We start from the raw sequence: 25,180 nt of genomic DNA, 5'->3' as shown, positions 1-25,180 counted from the left end.
AAAAATATTAAAATGTTAAAAAATCTTGTTATGAAACCAAAAAGAATATGTTCAATTAAAAGAAAGTTCTATATTAATTACACAGTATAAACCCCTGTAATTTCATGCATTTCTGTATGTTCCCTGCACTCCATCCTCCCAAGGGAGGCACCACGGGCCATAAAACTTTAAAGCGGAGAATACCAAATCACATGAGCCTTTACCTCCCTTCTCTCTTCCCCTAAAGTAGTTTTATCTTCATTTTTTAAAATTCCTCATGATGTGTGTGATTCTGAAAGTAGAAGTGAAATTCTAAAATCTATACTCAATTTAAATATTCGACATTTACAGGGCACCTTTTATGAAAATAGCACTATACTTGGTACTTGAGCAAGGGGCTCGCTCTGAATTGTATGAATAGTTGTTAACTCTGAGAAAGCTATTTGTTTAGAGTCTAATTCTGAACATTTATGAAAAGAATATTAAACCCCAACTACTAGTCTACTAGAACTGGTTTGGATCAAAATCTGATGTTAATTTTCTGTCCTTTTAGCCTCTGTGAGAAATCCAGCTGCCACGCAGTGTGCGTGTGTGTGTGTATACAGTGTGTGTGTGTGTGTATATATAATATTTTTTTATATATATAGGGTGTGTGTAGTGGATAGGTACTCTTCTCAATAGCACAAGTAAGTGCTCAGTTTTCCACCCTGACACCAAATCAGGTAGTGGTAAATGGAACCAAAGGCTTCTAAAGAGGACCAGAAGAAGAGCTGTGTAAGCACCATCCTCAATCCAATTTCCAAATATCTCAATCTCCCAAAAGGTGAGGCCAGGGCTTCAATAGGAACAGAGTATGACTAGCCAATGGGCTCCCCTTACCCATTTTTAGTTGTGCCAGTTCCAGAATTTTAGGTTCATTTTGAATATAAACAGAACGTTTTAAGAAACATAATAGGTATATTTTCCCACCATGCATTACAAAGATGGCAATTTTAATACTGAGAAAAGACATTATGAACTCAAATAGGCAAAATCTTAAGTCTTATTTTCAAATTTCAGTGTTTCCAGTTGGAATGTGATAAAGAATAACTTTATTTTTACACTAGAAAAGAACTATTCACATGATTATACTGCATAAAAATATTTTTTAATTAAAAGTTATTTTTAATGTGTTTAGTATTAACAAGTGATAAAATATTAAATGCATGTGCCAGTTTTTAAATCCTAATAAGAGTATCCTGCGTTAATAAAATTAAGGTGTACACTGGTTTACAAATGCATCTCAGTATTCAATCCAAATAGTTAAACTCTAACACTGCAAAATGGAAGTCTCAACCAAATGACAGTAAAACATTTAATTATCATTATCCAACAGAATTGCATGTATGATACATGACTTTACAAAATAATTTTCTAACCTACTTCGCAATAAAAAAATAACTAGTGGAGCTCTTAAAATTGACAGATGATTCATTTGGCTGACAGCTATAATTCTAGAGAATGAACCATCCTTTCTAGTCAACCTTCAAATATTTTCCAAATGATAATTTTAGAAGCATAGTATAATTTAACTTAAATTTTCTCAAGTGTAGAAAAACTGCTCATTCACTTAATGAATTAGGCAAAGGATTCTTGTTTTGTTTCTAAAAAATAAAATTCAATTGCCAAATCCTTTATTTAAATCTAAAGAAATGTATTTTACTTTTTCCTTGGAATACTCTGTGACTTCTGCCAGGTAAATTACAACTATGCTCTAACCTAGAAATAATATATCCATTTTATTTTGATTCATAATCAATATAAGTAATTTTGGTTGTATGAATGATGACAAACACTGCTATTTAATCAAGTTGATTATGATTAATCTCTCAACCTCTAGACCAAACTGTTCAAAATAAGTTGGTTTAACAGTGTATCAAATTGCTAAATCTTATTGGGAATATATTTGATCAAGAACTTGGAGTGGTAAATTAAAAGGAAGCACTGCAATTCTGTTTATCTCTAATTATTATGTGTTTAGATTTAATTAGCAGACTAGAAACTGATTCAGGAAAACATAAGTATGTATTGTTATATTCAAGTCAGCATAGTGCTCACAGCAGCAAGCACTGCCATCACTAACCTAAGACCTTCAGATCACTCCACATCCAAAAAGAAGCATTAATTAAGCACCATGTGCCAAGCACTGATCTGATTTTACATTATTCTTTTCTAAACAAAGTCCCAAAACAAATTACATTCAGTTAATTCCAAAAGATTTATGAAAGAGTTTTAAAAAATAGCTAAAGTGGAAAAACATAATAAGCTTTACTACTTAATCCATTTTCTTTTCTTTTTTTTTTTTTTTTTTGCAGTTTCAGGCAAGGACTGGGTTTGAACCCACCACCTCTGGCATATGGGGCAAGCGCCCTCCTAATTTGAGCCACAGGCGCCACCCAATCATTTCCTTTCCTTAGAGTTGTATGATCACCAAATCTTACCCTTTCTATTTTTAAGTGGCCCAGATTTACTCTTTTCCTGTCAATCATTACCAAATCTCTGGTCCAGATTTAGGCTGTCTCATAACTAAGGTTCAATAAACTTCTATTTATATGCATTTACATTTTCAATCTAAAAATATGTGGGTAAGGACAGATAAAGATGGGCACAGAAGTCCTCTAATACGTCACTTCAATTTGGATTTCAGGGTATCCTCTCTTGTTTTATTTCATTCAATTCCAACTTGAGCTTTGTGTTATCAAGTAAATCTAACTTCCATTATTTTTTTAGGGGTAAACATCTGTGGAACTCTATTCTAAACCAGGTACCTAGAAAAGACTTTACATTGCACTACCTCACAATAACATAAAGGCTTAATTAACCCGATTTTACTAATGAGGAAATCTGACATTCAGATTAATGTGCCACAGCTTCTAGTGGCTCAATTGGGATGCAAACATGACCTGTCGCTTTTCCCACAGTATCACACAGCTCCTACTCTAAGTCATCTAATATTGGACACCAGAATTATAGAACTCTTGTATCAATATCAAAAATTGCAGAGAACTTTGACTTTTCCATGTAATTAGATGTTTCAGTTTTTTAATCCCCACAGAAACTTTAGGAGAAAAGCATTCTTTTTACTCGCCCAGAAGGATTAAGTAACTCATCTAAGATCACACAGCAGTTAAATGCAGAACCCAGGTGTCCTGAGTCCTGGCCAAAGGTTGTTCCTACTGCACTAGATGACGGAATGACTCTCACTGCCAAGCCCACCCCTTCCTGTAAGTCAAAAGCTTTTTCAAATCCTACCTTCTATAGGTGGCACGGTGTTGAGAACACAGTAGGTGCTAGTTCCGCAGAATACACTTTGGGAAACGCTCTAAGGAAACAGAAAATAAAATGTAAAACTAATCTTTGAAAGAGATATATTCTGGCTCTTCTGTGATATTCCTGCCAAAGATGCAAAACCTGAATCTAATCATAAGGAAACATCAGACAAATCCAAATTGAGGGATATTCCACAAAGTGACTGGCCTGCAAGCCTCCAGGGTGTCTAGGTCATGGAAGTCAAAAAGGACTGAGAACTGTTCTGTAGAAAAGGAGAATGAAGAGAACAGGTGGGGACCCATGGTTCTGATTAGACATTTTTCTACAAATGTCACTGCTGGGTAAACTGGCAAAAGTGGAATAGGATTTGAGGATCAGAGGGTAGAAATGTCTCAATGTTAACTTCCTGGTTTTGATTACTGTATAGTGGTTATGGAGAAGAAATGTTCTTAATTATAAGAAATACTTTAAAATAAAGTATTTGAGAGTGATCCAACACACTGGCAACTTACTCTCAAATGGTTCAGAGAAAAGGGTCTTCGTACCTCAGGCTTAAGATTATTTCAAAACTTATGTGTGTGAAAAAAGATCTATGCTGGTAAACATTCAATATGTGCGTAATTTCTCTTAGTAGGAAGCAAGTGTGCTGTACATACAGTGAATTTTTGCTAAGAAAAACCAATGTCACATTCATTTCGCAGCTCAGTCAACACCAATGACATTATTAACCATTTCCCAGCAACAAGCCCAACACCCAGTACATCCAAAACAATATGATGCCAACTAGCAGATGGAGTACATCGGGGAAGTTGGAAACAAGGTCCTTGGCTCCCAGGTTGCTTCATTCAGTTAAAATTATAAGTTTTCTTATAAAATCCTAAACAATATAACTGAACACCTCAATGAATCCCCAACAATTAAAAAAAAAAAAAGAAAGAAAGAAAATAGTAACTGAACAAACAAGAAAAAATTCTCAGAGTCTTGCCAGCCAATTATTTTTAGTCCTAAGAATATATATTGTCTTATTGCAGTATTAAATGAAATTTTATATTATACATACTACATTATACACTGTATCTTTATATACACATACACATGTAGAAAACCAAAATAGTTTACAAGTTCAACAACCACCCTTAACATTTTGTATTTAAAATATAAAGCACTCAGTTCTACCACTTACTATCTGTCCCTAGGAAAGTAATGAACCTCTCTTATTACCTCTTCAGAAAAAGGAGAAGATAATTTTTTCTCTTATCTCACAGGGTAGGTGGGGAATTTAGTGGAATAACACATACCAAAGTGCTTTTTTTTTTTGAGACAGAGTCTCACTATATCACCCTCATTAGAGTGCTGCTACGTCACAGCTCACAGCAACCTCAAACTCTTGGGCTTAAGTGAGTCTCTTGCCTCAGCCTCCCAAGTATCTGGGACTAAAGGCGCCCACCACAATGCCCGGCTATTTTTTGGTTGTAGTTGTCACTGTTGTTTGGCAGGCCCGGGCTGGATTCGAACCCGCCAGCTCCAGTGTATGTAGCTGGTGCTCTAGCTGCTGAGCTACAGGCGCCAAGCCCGAAGTGCTTTAAATTCAAAAGTCCCAAGCAAAATGCTATTGTTACTATGGTTAATAAGAATAATCTTTTACAATGAACATTTTCTAAGAACAAACTAAGGCCTGACTAAATTTTTTATGCCATAATGAGTGTTGAAATCTGACTGAACTTGACTTCCATGAATTTTTAATTTTCCTCTCCCTTATATCCATGACCAAGTGCTTCAGAAGTCAAATTATTTTCAGGGTCCATATAATTTTTTCTCAATAATATGACTCCTAGCTACCAAGATAATCTTCGGTCCCCTAATTCTTTCTTTTCTGTTTCTTGTTCTAAGACTGTTACTGTCCCTTTCCTATTTGATATAATCAATAGCAGTTAACTATGGTAACATCTATGGTGACATCCATGTCTCAGAATTCTCCCATGAACTATGGACTAACCTCAAAATTCAGGTATCCTTTGGAAAATTCAACATTAGTTTCTACCCTTGAGTATGAGCATAGAATTATATAGCACATTATGAAAACTGGCTGATGTAAAAGTCAGCAGTTCTCTGACTTGTAATGTCTGTGAGTTGCCAGCAATAGCCGACTGATCACATGAATGCAGTATCTCATTTTAATGTAGTTTCTGAATTGAAACTTGAAATTTTACAATGTTAAAAATAATGTTTTACGTTCAAGGCTTAACATTTTCTGGCTTCCTATTACCAAAAAAAGATAGCAAAAGATAGCATAAGATTACCACTTTTCAAGACATCTTAACAATGTCTTAAGTCAAGTTTTAAAAAATTAGCAATGTTCAGTAGGACACACTAACGAATGGCTTCACGAAAACGATTTTCTAAGACAGCATCTGGCTCCGTTGCCCAGGCTGGAGTGCAACAGTACAGTGATCATAGCTTAATGTAGCCTTGAATTCCCGAGCTCAAGTGATCCACCTGCTTCAGCCTCCCAAGTAGCTGGAACTATATAGACATACAGCACCATTCTTAGCTAATATCTTTTTAGTTATAAGGTCTTGCTATGTTGTCCAGGCTGGTCTCTAACTACTGGCCTCCAGCAATCCTCCCACCTCAGCCTCAGGCTCCCAACTAGCCACGAGGCCTGGTTAGTCTGATAATAAAGGAATTAGTGAACAAATATTCTAAATAACAAATAGGAAGAATTAAGCACAAAAATAACATACAGAACAGATTTTTTTTTTTTGAGACAGAGTCTCACTATGTTGCCCTCAGTAGAGTGCCGCTGTGTCACAGCTCACAGCAACTTCAAACTCTTGGGCTTAAGTGATTCTCTTGCCTCAAGTGAATTCTCTTGCTACTTGATTCTCTTGCTATGTTGTCCAGGCTGGTCTCTAACTACTGGCCTCCAGCAATCCTCCCAAGTAGCTGGATCTACAGGCACCGCCCACAACACCCAGCCATTTCTTTGGTTGCAGTTCTCGTTGTTTAGTAGGCCCGGGCCGGGCTCGAACCTGCCAGCCTAGGTGTATGTAGCCAGCACCCTACTCACTGAGCTATGGGCACCTAGCCCAGAACAGAAATATTATGGACAAAAAACCAGTCATGTTTTCTCCACAAAGTCATAATAGTTAATTTACCTAAGAAAGAAACTCACATCAATTGAGAATGCAAACAGGTCATTCTATCCTTAAATACTACAGGACCTCTTACTGTTCTGATCTCTCTAAGTGCCTATCTGCAGCACTGAGGCGGCTCTGCAACCAAGGGGAGAGAGCCAGTCTAAGCATCTGCAGATCCGGAGGGCTTGTATCCCAGTTCCACCACTTACTGCTGAGATACCCCTCTGTCCACAGGACAGCACAGTGAATGGAAAAGCAAAACTTTCAAGTCAGACAGATCTGAGTTCAAGTCCTCCTTCAGGGGCAAGTCTCTATGCTGCTCTTCTGACTGACTCTTCACTTGAACCCACATTCGTCGCCCTCAGGCAGCCTGTCACCTACAAGATTAGGCCACCCTGCTGGGGCTTTAGAAGCCTATGCTTTCCCTCTCCCAGAACACAGCCCTCTTTATTGCAGCTCCTTCCATTTATTCTACAAATACTAAAGGAGCACCTAATATGTAACACTCTGCAAGGAGGTGAAACTCTGCAGTAAACAAGAGAGACCAGGGTCCTGCCCTCGTGGAGGTACACTCTAGTGGGGGGAAAGCAGATGACCAATGGAATATTTTCCAATAGGGGTAAATGCTGTAAAGGAAATTAAATACACTGGTGTATTATTATAAAAATTAGTGAGATTTTGGGGGAGGCGGAGCAAGATGGCAGCCGAGTAACAGCTTCCTTGCATCTGGGCACCCTGAGTCTGGGGACATAGGACTCCAGGCATCTCTGGCTGGTTGGATCTGCCTATCATCACCCCTGAGAGGATACAGGGAGTCAGCGAGAGACTTCTGGACCCCAAGAGGAGGACTAAAACAGTGGAAAACCGGCAAGTGGTCACGTGTGTTCAATCCGTCTAAACCCGCCCGCAACTGTAAGTTCAGTAGCAGCGAGACTGCAAACAAGAAAGGCCTTACCTGTGAACTGTTTTGGTGTCTTTGGACTCGGCACTCAGCTGAACTGCCTTGTGGAGAGCCTGAGCGGGAGTGCTGGGAACTTTGGCCTTTGTCTAGGGCCCCAGTCTGAGCCGCTGAGCCAGACAGAGCTAATAGTGTTTGGCTCTGGGTCACAGGCAGACATTGTGAGCGATCTGCCCCGGCAAGCTCCGCCCTCAGGGTCCCAGAGCTGGAATTGGGTGGGAGCTGGTAACCCAGCGACCAAGTAGCCTAAGGGCGGGGTCTGAGCCCCCTTGCAGCCCTAACCCTCGGGGGCAGAGGGAGACCAGTTTTGACACACAGGGTAAGTGGATAGCCACTTCAGCACTGATTGCAGCGACAAGCACTTCCCTGAGAAAGCTTCTGCTCAGTAAGTGAACAAGTTCAAAGTGCCTTTTAAGTGGGCTGAAGAGAGATTTAGGGTGTCCACCTGCTGGGGTTTCAGAAACTAGCAGCCTCCAGTCGTATCAGAACTGTGATTAACATCTCATACCCCAGAAGACCACGTGTTGCCCAGACAATATTCAATAAAATATACATACTGCTTTGTTTTTTGTTGTGTTTTTTTTATTTTTTTGGTTTGGTTGTTTTTTTTATTTTGATGTTGTGGATTGTTGTTTTGTTTTTTAAGTTCAACCTCTTCCATACAGATCCTTTTTCTTTCTCAATTTTTCTAGTTTAATTATAATTTCCCATTGCTGCCTATTTCAATAATTAGAACTTCATTTCTGTTAGTGTTTCTACCGCTATTATTTGGTTTTTCCAGCCAATTTTATCCCGTAAAGTTTTCTGTTTGCTTGTTTTGGTTTGATTTATAGCATTTTTGTCTTTCCTCTCTACTTGGTGGAGGTGGGGTACTGTGTCTGATCAGGTTAGCAAAGAGCTGCTGACCTCAAGGGAACCAGCCAACTGGGCACCCCCAGAAGGTGGTTTTTTTTGAAGGTTGTATCAAAGTACCCTACTGTACACCTATATTGCTCTGTCTCCCTCTTTCTGTGCCTCTCTTCTCTTTGTCAATATTCCCTTTACCCACCCCCTCTCCTTTCTCTATTTTTCTTTTTTTTTTTTCCTTATCACTCGGTCCTCCTTTCTTTCATCCCTTTTTTGCTCTTCAACCTTCTCACCCTTCTGGTCCTGTAACCCTTAGTCCACAGGCACGAGAACTTAAAGAGCAAGAGGAAGTGAAAGGAAAATTAGGGCAAGGAAACAGATAAAAGAAATCACCCATGAAGACGAATCAGCAGAAAACTCCAGGCAACATGAAGAACCAGTCCAGAACAACCCCGCCAAGGGACCATGAGGTAGCTACTGCAGAGGATTCCACCTATACAGAAATGTTAGGAATGACAGAAAGGGAATTTAGAATACACATGTTGAAAACAATGAAAGAAATGATGGAAACAATGAAGGAAACTGCTAATAAAGTGGAAAATAACCAAAAGGAAATCCAAAAACAGAATCAAATCAGAGATGAATGATATGAAGACTATAAAAAGGATATAGCAGAGCTGAAGGAAATGAAACAGTCAATCAGGGAACTTAAAGATGCAATGGAAAGTATCAGCAACAGGTTAGACCATGCAGAAGAAAGAATTTCAGAGGTAGAAGACAAAGTTTTTGAGATAACTCAGATAGTAAAAGAGGCAGAAAAGAAGAGAGAGAAAGCAGAACGTTCACGGTCAGAATTATGGGACTTTATGAAGCGTTCCAACATACGAGTTATAGGAATTCCAGAAGGGGAAGAAGAATGCCCCAGAGGAATGGAAGCCATACTAGAGAATATTATAAAAGAAAATTTCCCAAATATCACCAAAGATTCTGACACACTGCTTTCAGAGGGATATCAGACCCCAGGTCGCCTCAACTCTAACCGAGCTTCTCCAAGACACATTGTGATGAACCTGTCCAAAGTCAAGACAAAAGAAAAGATTCTGCAAGCTGCCAGGAGTAAGCGCCAGTTGACCTACAGGGGCAAATCCATCAGAGTGACCGCAGACTTCTCTAATGAAACTTTCCAAGCAAGAAGACAATGGTCATCTACATTTAATCTACTTAAACAGAACAATTTCCAGACCAGAATTCTGTACCCTGCTAAGCTAAGCTTCAAAATTGACGGAGAAATCAAACCATTTACGGATATACAAACATTGAGGAAATTCGCCACAACAAGACCAGCTCTACAGGAAATACTTCAACCTGTTCTGCACACTGACCACCACAATGGATCAGTAGCAAAGTAAGAACTCAGAAATTAAAGGACAGAACTAACCTCCACACTGATGCAAAAGATAAAACTAAGCAATGGACTCTCACAAAATAAGACGAATAGAATACTACCACACTTATCAATTATCTCAATAAATGTTAATGGCTTGAATTCCCCACTGAAGAGACATAGATTGGCTGACTGGATTAAAAAACACAAGCCATCCATTTGCTGTCTGCAAGAAACACACCTGGCTTCAAAAGACAAATTAAAGCTCCGAGTCAAGGGTTGGAAGACAATTTTTCAGGCAAATGGCATTCAGAAGAAAAGAGGAGTTGCAATCCAATTTTCAGATTCATGTGGATTTAAAGCAACTAAAGTCAAAAAAGACAAAGATGGTCACTTTATATTGGTCAAGGGAAAAATACAACAAGAAGATGTTTCAATTCTAAGTATTTATGCACCCAGTTTAAATGCTCCCAGATTCTTGAAACAGACCTTACTCAGTCTGAGCAATATGATATCTCATAATACCATCATAACAGGGGACTTTAACACTCCTCTTACAGAGCTGGACAGATCCTTTAAACAGAAATTAAACAAAGATATAAGAGATTTAAATGAGACTCTAGAACAACTGTGCTTGATAGACACATATAGAACATTCCATCCCGAAGATAAAGAATATACATTCTTCTCATCACCCCATGGAACATTCTCCAAAACTGATCATATCCTGGGACACAAAACAAATATCAACACAATAAAAAGAATTGAATTTTTACCTTGTATCTTCTCAGACCATAAGGCACTAAAGGTGGAACTCAACTCTAACAAAAATGCTCAACCCCACCCAAAGGCATGGAAATTAAACAATCTTCTGTTGAATAACAGATGGGTGCAAGAAGAAATAAAACAGGAAATCATTAACTTCCTTGAGCATAACAACAATGAAGACACGAGCTACCAAAACCTGTGGGATACTGCAAAAGCAGTTTTGAGAGGAAAATTCATCGCTTTAGATGCCTACATTCGAAAAACAGAAAGAGAGCACATCAACAATCTCACAAGCCATCTTATGGATTTGGAAAAAGAAGAACAATCTGAGCCTAAACTCAGTAGAAGAAAAGAAATATCCAAAATCAAATCAGAGATCAATGAAATTGAAAACAAAAGAATCATTCAGAAAATTAATGAAACAAGGAGTTGGTTTTTTGAAAAAATCAATAAAATGGATAAACCATTGGCCAGACTAACGAGAAATAGAAAAGTAAAATCTCTAGTAACCTCAATCAGAAATGATAAAGGGGAAATAACAACTGATCCCACAGAGATACAAGAGATCATCTCTGAATACTACCAGAAACTCTATGCCCAGAAATTTGACAATGTGAAGGAAATGGATCAATATTTGGAATCACACCCTCTCCCTAGACTCAGCCAGGAAGAAATAGAGCTCCTGAACAGACCAATTTCAAGCACTGAGATAAAAGAAACAATAAAAAATCTTCCAACCAAAAAATGCCCTGGTCCAGATGGCTTCACACTAGAATTCTATCAAACCTTCAAGGAAGAGCTTATTCCTGTACTGCAGAAATTATTCCAAACAATTGAGGAAGAAGGAATCTTCCCCAACACATTCTACGAAGCAAACATCACCCTGATACCAAAACCAGGAAAAGACCCAAACAAAAAGGAGAATTTCAGACCAATCTCACTCATGAATATAGATGCAAAAATCCTCAACAAAATCCTAGCCAATAGATTACAGCTCATCATCAAAAAAGTCATTCATCATGATCAAGTAGGCTTCATCCCAGGGATGCAAGGCTGGTTTAACATACACAAGTCTATAAACGTTATCCACCATATTAACAGAGGCAAAAATAAAGATCACATGATCCTCTCAATAGATGCAGAAAAAGCATTTGATAAAATCCAGCATCCTTTTCTAATTAGAACACTGAAGAGTATAGGCATAGGTGCATATTTCTAAAACTGATTGAAGCTATCTATGACAAACCCACAGCTAGTCTTTTACTGAATGGAGTAAAACTGAAAGCTTTTCCTCTTAGAACTGGATCCAGACAAGGTTGTCCTCTGTCACCTTTACTATTCAACACGATGCTGGAAGTTCTAGCCAATACAATTAGACAAGACAAGGAAATAAAGGGAATCCAAATGGGAGCAGAGGAGGTCAAACTCTCCCTCTTTGCTGACGACATGATCTTATACTTAGAGAACCCCAAAGACTCAACCACAAGACTCCTAGAAGTCATCAAAAAATACAGTAATGTTTCAGGATATAAAATCAATGTCCACAAATCAGTAGCCTTTGTATACACCAATAACAGTCAAGATGAGAAGCTAATTAAGGACACAACTCCCTTCACCATAGTCTCAAAGAAAATGAAATACCTAGGAATATACCTAACGAAGGAGGTGAAGGACCTCTATAAAGAAAATTATGAAATCCTCAGAAAGGAAATAGCAGAGGATATTAACAAATGGAAGAACATACCATGCTCATGGATGGGAAGAATCAACATTGTTAAAATGTCTATACTTCCCAAAGCAATCTACCTATTCAATGCCATTCCTATCAAAATACCAACATCGTACTTTCAAGATTTAGAGAAAATGATTCTGCGTTTTGTATGGAATCGGAAAAAACCCCGTATAGCTAAGGCAGTTGTTAGTAATAAAAATAAAGCTGGGGGCATCAGCATACCAGATTTTAGTCTGTACTACAAAGCCATAGTGGTCAAGACAGCATGGTACTGGCACAAAAACAGAAACATAGACACTTGGAATGGAATTGAAAACCAAGAAATGAAACTAACATCTTACAACCACCTAATCTTCGATAAACCAAACAAGAACATACCTTGGGGGAAAGACTCCCTATTCAATAAATGGTGTTGGGAGAACTGGATGTCTACATGTAAAAGACTGAAACTGGACCCACACCTTTCCCCACTCACAAAAATTGATTCAAAATGGATAAAAGACTTAAATTTAAGGCATGAAACAATAAAAATCCTCAAAGAAAGCATAGGAAAAACACTGGAAGAGATTGGCCTTGGGAAAGACTTCATGAAGAAGACTCCCATGGCAATTGCAACAACAAAAAAAATAAACAAATGGGACTTCATTAAACTGAAAAGCTTCTGTACAGCTAAGGAGACAATAACCAAAGCAAAGAGACAACCTACACAATGGGAAAGGATATTTACATATTTTCAATCAGACAAAAGCTTGATAACTAGGATCTATAGAGAACTCAAATTAATCCACATGAAAAAGCCAACAATCCCATATATCAATGGGCAAGAGACATGAATAGAACCTTCTCTAAAGATGACAGACGAATGGCAAACAAACACATGAAAAAATGTTCGTCATCTCTATATATTAGAGAAATGCAAATCAAAACAACCCTAAGATATCATCTATCCCCAGTGAGAATGGCCCACATCACAAAATCTCAAAACTGCAGATGCTGGCGTGGATGTGGAGAGAAGGGAACACTTTTACACTACTGGTGGGACTGCAAACTAGTACAACCTTTCTGGAAGGAAGTATGGAGAAACCTCAAAGCACTCAACCTAGACCTCCCATTTGATCCTGCAATCCCATTACTGGGCATCTACCCAGAAAGAAAAAAAATCCTTTTATCATAAGGACACTTGTACTAGGACTGTTTACTGCAGTTCAATTTACAATTGCCAAAACGTGGAAACAGCCTAAATGCCCACCAACCCAGGAATGGATTAACAAGCTGTGGTATATTTATATCATGGAATACTATTCAGCTATTAAAAAAAATGGGGACTTTACATCCTTCGTATTAACCTGGATGGAAGTGGAAGACATTATTCTTAGTAAAGCATCACAAGAATGGAGAAGCATGAATCCTATGTACTCAATTTTGATATGAGGACAATTAATGACAATTAAGGTTATGGGGGGGGGAGGAAAAGCAGAAAGAGGGACGGAGGGAGGGGGTGGAGCTTTGGTGTGTGTCACACTTTATGGGGGCAAGACATGATTGCAAGAGGGTCATTGCCTAACAATTGCAATCAATGTAACCTGGCTTATTGTACCCTCAATGAATCCCCAACAATAACAATAATAATAATTAAAAAAAAGAAAAGATAATATATGACTTAAAGGCTAAAATGAGGGGCAGAGACATCAGTGCATAAAGTCAGTAACTCTCTGGGTACCAAGCAGAAAGTTTTTGCAAACATGGAGGAAGTTTTATCCATTTTGTCTCTTTTCAGAGAGCCTAGCTCAGGATGTTACACACAGGCACATTATATATGTATAATCTATGTATAGACTATACACATATATTACACACAATAGTTTTTAAATAATGGATTAATGAAATAAGATGTTGTATGATAAAAAGTGATTACAGGCTTTGGAATAGAAAAGCTGCATAATGGGGTGGCGCCTGTGGCTCAGTGAGTAGGGTGCCGGCCCCATATACCGAGGGTGATGGGTTCAAACCCAGCCCCAGCTGAACTGCAACCAAAAAATAGCCGGGCGTTGTGGCAGGTGCCTGTAGTCCCGGCTGCTCGGGAGGCTGAGGCAGGAGAATCGCGAAAGCCCAAGAGCTGGAGGTTGCTGTGAGTCCTGTGACATCAGGGCACTCTACCGAGGGTGGTAAAGTAAGACTCTGTCTCTACCAAAAAAAAAAAAAAGCTGCATAATGAAAACGGTGTTTACAGTTCTTTGAAATAACGACTGAGAATGTTTAAGTCTCCACAGAGTATCTTTAAAAGTGAGGATCCACATGGCTTATTAATCAAAGATGAAGAGAGGCCACATTGAGTACAATAAACAACTGTACCAATTATAAGGGATACATTAAAAATTTTTTTTCACTTATTCTATCATGACTTAAGCTGATTCTTGAAATTCATTGGTCCTTCCAAACAACATTACACATAAAATAATCAAAATTAAAGCAGAGTCTAATTTTTAGCACCTTTACTACCTGGCATTTTAGCCATCAGGCCAAGATTAGCTAAGGAAACTAACTCATAGAACACACTGTAGAACGGTGCAAATACTATAAATTTTACTTCCTGCTTTTGTATAATCCAAAATAGGTATTGCTGGTGGCCAGACAGCTCTCCTCCAAGCAGTGGCTCTGGCGCCTCCCACCTGCACTCCTTGTACCTAGCAGCAGACTTCTCAGGTCCCTGGAACCAGAGGGCTTTAGGGGAGAAGCCTGCAAGTGGCACACTTCTCTGCTCTCACTCCACTGGCTGGAATTTGGCCACAACTGCCAGGAGGCTGGGACATGTCCAGAAGCGAAGGAGCTAGGTTACCATGATCAGCTAGCAATCTCTGCCCACAAAACTGTCTACAAATTGTTTTTTAATTACAGAATAGTCGCTCCTTTCAGAAACATTTTCTGCTAACCTACAACTCTACTTTTAATCCCTAAAGCCATTCAGCATCTAAAACCAATCTAATAGTTTTCCTTCTCCACTGAATTTTTTCTAACTCAAAATCAGATTGAGTACATCCTTGAAGGGATGACTGGCTCCTTTATCCCAGTATTCTGGTACTTAATACAGTGTCAGGTGCACAGTATCATAGAAGCTCAAGTATTTGCAGAACTCAAGAATGAATGATATTCCCAAAAGTTCAAGGAAAGGAAAAAGAGTGGTCTCACTCTTGCCCTGGTGACAGCAACAGGATTTATTTTTGTCTTTTCTCCCTCTGCTACCAACACTGAGTTGCCACCTATCCTCTGGTTTCCTGGACAACTGTTCCGATCTGCTGTGCCTTGGTGCTCTAGCCCCAAGACAGGAGTAAGTGACAGAACAGGAAGACACCCTAGACACCCTCTCTGGCCAGCAATGTTATAGATATTTTTTGAGAAAAGAACCACATCTCTTGATTTAAGAAATCAAGCAAAATGCATGACAAAAGCTACTTTAGACACACTAAGAAGAGCTAAAAGGGTTTCCATGAATTCCAATAAAGCCAAACTAAAATTTTGGGAGAGATCATAAGGCTGCTAAGTAAAGAAGAGCAAAGGGTCTACCAAAAGACATGCTTTGGAGACACTCCGTAAAACTGGATTAATGATCTTGTAAGACTGGCAAACCGCACGTACCCTACACACAAGTAATTTTATCCTTTTTCTGAACCACAAAAAGTTAGAAAAAAATTATGTGGTACAGTACAAAAATATTTTATACTCACATATTACCTCTTTTCAAGAAGTTTAAAATATACCATTAAGCGCTGCTAAACTATAATAACCCTCACAACGCTCCTATGGGATAGAGGCAAAATTAAAGTATACACTCAAGTTAAAAGGAAAAAGTCTGGTAGGTAGCCGGCTGCCTACTCTTGGGGCAGGCTAAATAAAAAAATGAACCAGTAACCTCTAAGGTAATTGGGGCACAAACCATTTTAGGCTTTCAAATTGAGTTCAACACCTAGAATTGAGTTCAAAAGCAAACAACCAGCCAGAATAGACCCCAAAACAGCTGAAGTTCTAAGAATCTTACACAGCAACTAATAACCACAATATATCAAACCTGATTTATAGCCTGAAAAATCAGATTGATTCACTATTACGAGAGATTCATGAAAAGCGTAAACTGATTTCGCAATTTTTTTAAAAAATTATTCTTTCTAGATATGAATCAAATGGTATCATTAGATTTTTCATATATATAATTTGACTAGAAAGCTAAGATACTCAACAGTCTGAAAATAATCAAAGAAAACATATTAAACGTCTACATTTGTAGAAATAGATTCCAGAAGAACATGTTCAGGAAAAAAAATACTATAGAAATGTAAAATTACATTGTTTCAGTAGTACTTATAAGTACTAAGGATAAGGTAACACAGTATTTTTAACTCCTTGGAGATACAGCACTATAAAATATCAACAAAAGCAACCCAACAAAGTAGGCGCTCTATTTGATATTATGTGTACGTAACAAGCATTTTTACATATAAAATCATATTTTGATCCTAAATGGCAGCAAAGCAAACAGTAAGCCTACTGTAGAGGAGACTCCAAGGCACAGGTCCAGGCACTTGGCAAAGACACAGGCTGGGAAGAAGGGGCCCCTCCCCCAGTCCTGTGCTGCTTCCACAAGACACAGGGCTCTCTCCCTACTAACGCTGAGATGCTCCTCCACAAAGAAACACGGTGAAATTTTGGCAGAAAAAGTAAACCAGTTGTCCTGATGGAAAGCTAATGCAAGAAACAGCAAAGATATAGCAGCTTAGCAGAGAGACAGACATGCCAGAGCAAAGGAGGCGGCAGAAATGAACTCTAATGGACACCTAGATGCTGATCTTACCTAAAGAAAATTTTCTGTGCTTCTCTAAGGTTTTCTGGCCCATGAGCCAGACTCCCATCACCTATCACTACTCACTACTGCCCAAAAACTAAAACTTCATCAAAACTAAAGGGGACACTCTGGGAGGCTGAGGCAGGTGGATGACTTGAGCTCAGGAGCTTGAGACCAGCCTGAGCAAAGGTGAGACCCCATCTCTACTAAAAATAGAAAAACTAGCCAGGCGTTGTGGCAGGTACTTGTAGTCCCAGCTACTCAGGAGGCTGAGGTACAAGAGTCGCTTGAGCCCAAGAGTTTGAGGTTTCTGTGAGCTATGACGCCACAGCACTCTACTCAGGATGACAGAGTAAGACTCTGTCTCAAAAAAAAAAAAAAAATCACCAAACAGGAGAATGACACCGTTTCTCCTAATAGAGCAATGAGGCGCAGCCAAGAAAATGGCATCCACAGCCCCTGGATGGAAGTCAGCGATCTGGGAACCTCACCTAATCCGACGCAGTCAGAACTAGGAAGGAAGCCAAGATGCACTCTGAAGGCCAAAAGAGACTTTCACAAAGTCCACACACAAAAGCTCACACAGTTTTCTGTGAAGAGGCTCTCCGACCCATATTCCTAGCTTGATTACTATTAAACTACTCAACAGTTCTAATAAGCTTAATTACCAGGTTGCCAAGCACAGAGAAAATCAGAAGCAACAAATCTGAGGAGGAAAGAGAACTGAAAAGCTAACACAGAAGCAAAACAGTGACAATGTACAGTAAAGGCAGATCATTTTTAAACCATAAAAACTCAACACAGGGACTTGTAAGGTGCAGGAGTATGGGGTCATTTATCGTAAAAGTGAATACTCAAAAGACCCTAAAACAAAAATAATCACAGTATTAAATAAAACCTAGTTTAATAACTTACGCACAATATAATGAATCCACATTAATAAGGAAAAGCACGTGCCTTTGTAAGCTCCACATGCCCTACTCAACATGGGGCACAGTTTGATACCCTTTGTTTGCGTATCACTTTATACTCTATAAAATACTTCCATATAAATAACTGCGCTGGATCACAACAAAATTATAAAGTAGGGAGGATATATACCTCCAGGAATTTGCTGGTAAATAATTCTATTTAGGAAGGCAGATGGGTTTACCAATGACAATTATAAAACAGCTCGTTAATTTGTCTAACAGGATAGAGTACACAGAAAAGCACCTGCCCAGGGACAAAGAAGGAGGGCACAGAGGCTTCCAAGAAGAGTCACCAAATGACTGTATCTTCACCTTCACCTGGAACTTCCACACTTCCAAAACTTCTCTCTGAAAGACCTCATCTTTCCACCTGCACCTGCAGGGGGGCCTCTGTCTGAAGACTGTTCTACTGCCTTCTAACCCTTCGTCCCTGCTGTGGAGGACGGTTCATGACATATCTCCTATCACCCTCCACCTCGTTTGTGTCACCCCTCCCCTTGAGTGTGGGCTAAACCTAGGGACTCTACCCAGCAGAATATGGCAACAGGGATGAGCTGTCACTTCTGTGAGTAGGAGATAAACAGTCTATGACTTCTGTCTTGCTAGTGGCCACACCCTCCCCAGCTCTGACGGAGTAGCTGGCTTGCTAGAGAGGCCCACGAGGCAGGAATTGAGGGCAGCTTCTGGCCAACAGAAGCTGAGCTCTCAGTCCAGCAGCTCACAAGTGAGTCCCTCAAATGACCACGGGAGCCGGAAAGCAGATCCTTCCTCTGTGGCAGCTTCCAGTAACAGGCCAACCCTGGCCAGCACCTTGACCCCAGTCTGGGGCTGGCGGAGGGTGGGGGTTTTCTGGAGCAGCAGACCCAGCCCAGCTCTACCTAAATGCCTGACCCACAGAAACTGCAAGATGACACATTGGGCTGTCTGAATGCTCTAGATTTGTGTGAAACACACCCAGTGTGTTTCAGTAGCAATAGATACCTAATATATCCACAGCCCATTAGGCCAGTGATTTCTTTTTTCAACTTGGATTTGATCAATCCTTTCACCATCACTTCTACCAGCATTCTGCATACATACCACCAAATCCCTGAAAGATGTCTTTCACTTCTCTCAACTCATTACCAGACAGGCAAATCAGTAGGTTTCTCTTAGTCTTCAGGCTACTCAAACCTGCAACATTACAGTGGATCACCTCCTTTCAACTCTCTGCACTTAGTGTTCTTGAATTTATATTCTGATTGTTCCATTTCCTCCCTGAACATTATTTCTCAGTCCCTACTGGTCTTCTCCCCTCTGGTGACATGGGTGTAAGCATTCACACTTCTGCCCTCAAGTCCCTTCTCTTCTCCCCTGGCAATCTCACCCACTACTGTGACTTCTAATTCTTTTGAATTCATTCATTCATTCATTCATTCAACCAAGAGGCATTATTCGGGAAGAGTGAGGCAGCAATGAGCAAGACAAACAAGGTCACTGCTTTCATGAAGCAAATTCTCCACCAGAGGCTGTGTGGGTGCATCTGTGTTTGCCCCACCAGATCTACTCACTGCCCTACTTCTCCCTGCCCTGTGCCCAGCGACTGACCTCTATGGATTCCATCACCAGGGCTCCTTTGCCCTCTGGAAGCCCAATGAAGAAAAAAATACCAGGTAATAACTCCCTAATCTTTAACCCACATTTCCAATGACATGCTGTATATGCATATTAAAAAGCTACCCAATGACATCTAAAACAAAGCAGTATCTTTGCCATCCATTCTCCCCCAAAACATCTTAATCTAGTCTCACAAAACTCCCAGTTGTTATGGTTCAAAATTTAGGAGTGACCTTCCAGCAAGGCTCACAGTCACAAAACTGTGTGTCTTTCACACACACACACACACACACACCACTGATCCACACCAGACCCAATGATATAGACAACTCTTGGCAAGAATGATTCTCTCCCAGCTCTTAAGTCTTTTCTATCAGCTCATTCATTTACTCATTCACTCAGCCAATGAGTGTTTGCTAAGCCCATGTGCTCAAGCCTCTGACCTCTAAAAATGTACATTTGAGGGAGAAAGAAAAGTAAACAAGCAACTCCAATACAAACCAAAATGTGCCATGACCAAGAAAACCATAGAGTGCTATGTGCACATAGGAAAGACACCCAACCCAACCTGGAAAAAGAGGAAAGGTCAAGGAGGCTTCTTGGAAAAGTCTCATTTAAGCTGAAAGCTGACAAGGAGAGTCAGCAAGAGCATGTGTATGTGTGCCTGTGTTCTGGAGGAAGGTGCACCTTCTATGTCAAGGCAACAATTGCCAACCCACAAGAAAACATGGTACCCTGGCACAAACAGAATCTAAAAACTTTAACATGACTACAGGGTAGAGAGGAAGTTGGCAAGGTGGTAAGGTGGCCCATATTAACACTGTGCAGGAAATCAATTTTAACCAATCAGTTCCACGCCTCTACTTAAAAAAAAAAACCCTAAAAGCTTCTCCCAGAGCAGAGAACAAAATCCAGACTCCCCAAATCTAACTTTCCAAGCCCCTAATAACCTGACCCCTCCCACTTCCCCAGGCTCATCTACTCATATGCACCTAGAATTCCAGCCACTCCCTGTACTCACCTGGCTCTAGGCCTTTGCTCCACTTCCTTTGCTTGAAATCTCTCCTCCAACCACATTTGCCTGTCAATGATTTTAGATCAAACTCTACTTCCTTGTGGTTCCTCCCAGTGCTATAGTACAGCATTTATGACCTGCCTTGAATCAGTTACATCCATACATGCTCCCCTACAGACTCTGTTTCCTACAGGTTTCTGGAGTATATATGAACTGAAATAATTTTCATTTCAAAGACCAGGAAAAATGTTCTGAAAAATATTCGTTTTACAGGTACTACATTTCTAAGTGGCCAACCATGGAAACTCTTAAAAAATATATTATTTTTAAATTATATGAAAACAATCAAAAGTCTACATTTCTGTATGTTTTCATATAAGTATCTCTAAATAAAATGCCTATATAAGTTTAAAAAAAAATAAGCTCAGAGAGATTCAGCTATGTTCCTAGTCACAAGGTACTTAAGTGGCAGAGTGAAGACCAGACCCAAGTCAGTGTTCAGGGGCTCTATCCTAAAAGTTATAAGCAGCTAGAATGTAACCAGAGTATTCACTAACCAGCTCATCCAATTACTTGGAACTTCCCCCTTTAATTCTTCCCACAATTAACTCCTATTTTCCGCTAGATCCCTGCTTGGGAATCCTCCTCCAACCTCTCAGATTAGTCAAACCCCTTTATGACACTTTGTACTTGCCTACACACCACTCAGTCCCCGCTATGATTTCACATGGCATCTTTTGTTTTTTTACCAATACTATAAGATTTTATTTGAATTAGTTTAATGTGTTAAATAAGTGTTTTGTTATGTTTTTTTTTACTTATTTATTTCAGGTTATTGTGAGGGTACAAACAATCAGGTCACCATTTTTGAATTTGTTAGGTAGAGTCCCTCTTGTAGTTGTGTCCCGCACCCAAAAGGTATGCGATACACCCCTACCTTGTGCCCATTCAGTGGGAGCACACCAATCCTCCCTCCCCCATCCTCTCCTCCCTCCCTCATTCCTCCTCCCCTCAACTTGAATAGAATTAAGTTTTTTCCTATGTGGGTATGTGTTAGACTAACTAGGGGCTTCATAATAAAATTGAGTACACTGGATACTTGCTTTTCTTGAGACAGAGTTTCATTATGTTGCCCTCGGTACAGTGCTGTTGTGTCACAGCTCACAGCAACCTCAAACTCTTAGGCTTAAGCAATTCTCTTGCCTCAGCCTCCCAAGTAGCTGGGACTACAGGTGCCTGCCACAACACCCGGATATTTTTTGGTTGCAACTTCACTGTTGCTTAGCAGGCCCAGGCCGGGTTCAAACCCACCACCCTAGGTGTATGTGGCCAGCACCCTGCTGACTGAGCTACACGCGCCAACAGATACTTGCTAAGAAGAATCTGTTTCAACTCCATCTAGGTTAATACAAAAGACGTAAATTCACCATCTTTTCTTACAGCTAAATAGTAGTCCAGAGTGTGTGTGTGTGTGTGTGTGTGTATACATATATATATATATATCACAGTCTGTTAATCCATTCCTGAGTTATCCTGAGCACTTTGGTTGTTTCCACATCTTGGCAATTGCAAATTGAGCTGTGATAAACATTCTAGTGCAAATGTCTTTATAATAAAATGATTTGTTTTCTTCTGGGTAGACGTCTAGTAGTGGGATTGTGGGGTCAAACGGGAGGTCTAATTTGAGTTCTCTGAGGACTCTCCATATTTCTTTCCAAAGAGACTGCATTAGTTTGCAGTCCCACCAACAGTGTAAAAGTGTCCCCTCTCTCTCCACACCCACGCCAGCATCTGTAACTCTGGGACTCTGTGATGTGGGCTATTCTCACTGGGGTTAAATAATTCACATGGTATCCTGACTAAAGTCCCCTCTCCCCTAGCTACATGAAGACAGGAACTGGGTCTGTCCTTCCTGTGCCTGGCACAGATAGGCACTTTTATTATCTGTTGAGTAAGTGAACTGAGTTAAAAGTATAATAATAACTGATGTTCACAAGGCCTCTGCAGAACTACAAGATCCTCAAATATCTTGACACCTCCAAAAATAATAATTATATAAATCTTTTTTTTTTTTTTTTTTTTGTAGAGACAGAGTCTCACTGTACCACCCTCCGGTACAGTGCCGTGGCGTCACACGGCTCACAGCAACCTCTAACTCTTGGGCTTACGCAATTCTCTTGCCTCAGCCTCCGGAGCAGCTGGGACTACAGGTGCCCGCCACAACGCCCGGCTATTTTTTTTTTTTGTAGAGACAGAGTCTCACTGTACCGCCCTCGGGTAGAGTGCCGTGGCGTCACACGGCTCACAGCAACCTCTAACTCCTGGGCTTCCGCGATTCTCTTGCCTCAGCCTCCCTAGTAGCTGTGACTACAGGCGCCCGCCACAACGCCCGGCTATTTTTTTGTTGTTGTTGCAGTTTGACCGGGGCTGGGTTTGAACCCGCCACCCTCGGCATGTGGGGCCGGCGCCCTACTCGCTGAGCCACAGGCGCCGCCCAACGCCCGGCTATTTTTTTGTTGCAGTTTGGCCGGGGCTGGGTTTGAACCCGTCACCCTCGGCATATGGGGCCGGTGCCCTACTGACTGAGCCACAGGCGCCACCCTATAAATCTTAATATTACATTATTGTAACATATTCTAACTCTTTTAATAATTAAATATTTATGTATGTAATCTGCTAATTCTCCATTAACAAGATACATGTTAACCAGAACACCACATTTTCTCTAATATACAAGGCATCAGCAAACTTTCACATCATAAGAATACATACTACAAGAAGCCAACCTGCAGACAATACAGAATAGCTATTTGCTCTCTTGGAAGCTGAGAAGTCCAATCCAGTTTAACAGTGAATTACAGTGTTTCACCAAGGCAGCCTATTGTACTACTAAATTAAAACAACACTACATTTCTTTTTTTTTTTTTGAATTCAGGGAACTTTATTGATGTTACATGACAAGGTGGGGCTCCTTAGGCCCCTCTTGTTCTTGAGGGGGTCTGGTGTGGAAACTGTCGGGGGGAGATTCTCAGTGAGGTGGGGGACTGAGTAGGCAGGGGCACCCCAGCAGCTAGGGGCCTTTCTCTTCCTCTCGTGCTCTGGCTGGGGCTGGTGGTCTGGGGGTTCTTACTCCTAGGAGGCCATGTGGGCCATAAGATCCACCACCCTGTTGCTGTAGCCAAATTCATTATCATACCAGGCAATGAGTTTGACAACGTGGTCGTTGAGGGCAATGCAGCCCCAGCATCAAAGGTAGAAGAACGGGTGTCACCGCTGAAGTCAGAGGAGACGACCTGGTGCTCGGTGTAACCCAGGATGCCCTTGAGGGGACCCTCTGATGCCTGCTTCACCACCTTCTTGATATCATCGTATTTGGCAGCCTTCTCTAGACAGCAGGTGAGATCCACGACCGACACGTTGGCAGTGGGTACCCAGAAGGCCATGCCAGTAAGCTTCCCATTCAGCTCAGGGATGACCTTGCCCACAGCCTTGTCTGTGCCAGTTGAGGCAGGGATGATGTTCTGGAGAGCCCCGCAACCATCACGCCACAACTTCCCAGAGGGGCCATCCACAGTCTTCTGGGTGGCAGTGATGGCATGGACTGTGGTCATGAGTCCCTCCACAATGCCGAAGTTGTCATGGATGACCTTAGCCAAGGGGGCTAAGCAGTTGGTGGTGCAGGAGGCATTGCTGACAATGCAGAGGCTGTTTTCATACTTCTCATGGTTCACACCCATCACAAACATGGGGGCATCAGCAGAAGGGGCAGAGATGATGACCCTTTTGGCACCCCCCTGTAGGTGAGCCCCAGCCTTCTCCGTGGTGGTGAAGACACCAGTGGACTCCACAACATACTCTGCGCCTGCCTCACTCCATTTGATTTTGGTGGGATCTCGCTCCTGGAAGATAGTTATGGGATTTCCATTGATGACAACCTTCCCGTTCTCAGCCTTGACTGTGCCATGGAATTTGCCATGGGTGGAATCATACTGGAACATGTAGACCATGTAGTTGAGGTCAATGAAGGGGTCATTGATGGCGACAATATCCACTTTGCCAGAGTTAAAAGCAGCCCTGGTGACCAGGCGCCCAATACGACCAAAACCGTTTATTCCGACCTTCACTTTCACCATGGTGCCTCGGGGATGCGGCTGGTGCTGCACTAGAAGAAGCGGCTGTCTGACGAACGGGAGGACCAGAGAGCCAACACTACATTTCTAAGGCAAGATGGTTGGGTGCTTGAGTTAACCAGGAGTTTTTAACATACAGCAGATCCATTAAACATTTAAATTCCCCAAACAGATCCATCAATTTAATATAATCCCTATTATATTCCAGTTGCCTTTTTTTGTACAAACTGACAAGCTGATCCTAATACTCATATGGAAATGCAAGGGCCCTAAATATAGCCACAACAATCTTGAAAAAGAAGAACAAAGGTGTAGGACTAGCAATTCCTGAATTCAAAATTTACTACAAAGCTATAGTAATCAAGACGGTGTGGTACTGGCAGAAGGACAGACATACAGATGAAACAGAATCAAGACTCCAAGAATAAACCCATACATTTATAGTCAACTGATTTTCAACACAGGGGAAGGAATGAGGAAAAAATGGTTATTTCAACAAATGGTGCTGGAACAACTGG

General features: G+C 40.7%; 1 protein-coding gene and 1 pseudogene across 2 annotated transcripts in view; both read right to left on the bottom strand.

Annotated features, from left to right (window-relative positions):
• The window catches only part of LOC128574643 (calmodulin-binding transcription activator 1-like), an 83,059-nt gene that overhangs the window by 41,265 nt on the left and 16,614 nt on the right, over positions 1 to 25,180 (bottom strand). Inside the window, exon 2 of the mRNA XM_053575504.1 lies at positions 3,271 to 3,340. Coding sequence (XP_053431479.1) covers positions 3,271 to 3,340 — 70 coding nt within the window. The remainder of the gene's footprint in view (positions 1 to 3,270; positions 3,341 to 25,180) is intronic.
• Positions 23,545 to 24,733, bottom strand: LOC128574639 (glyceraldehyde-3-phosphate dehydrogenase-like; annotated as a pseudogene). Its single transcript, XR_008376840.1, has one exon. The product of XR_008376840.1 is annotated as a glyceraldehyde-3-phosphate dehydrogenase-like (transcript).

This window comes from Nycticebus coucang, chromosome 22 (assembly GCF_027406575.1).
Source record: "Nycticebus coucang isolate mNycCou1 chromosome 22, mNycCou1.pri, whole genome shotgun sequence".
Classification (NCBI taxonomy): Eukaryota; Metazoa; Chordata; class Mammalia; order Primates; family Lorisidae; genus Nycticebus; species Nycticebus coucang.
The sequence above is the reverse complement of the archived record's forward strand: the minus strand, read 5'-3'. Positions and strand labels throughout refer to the sequence as shown.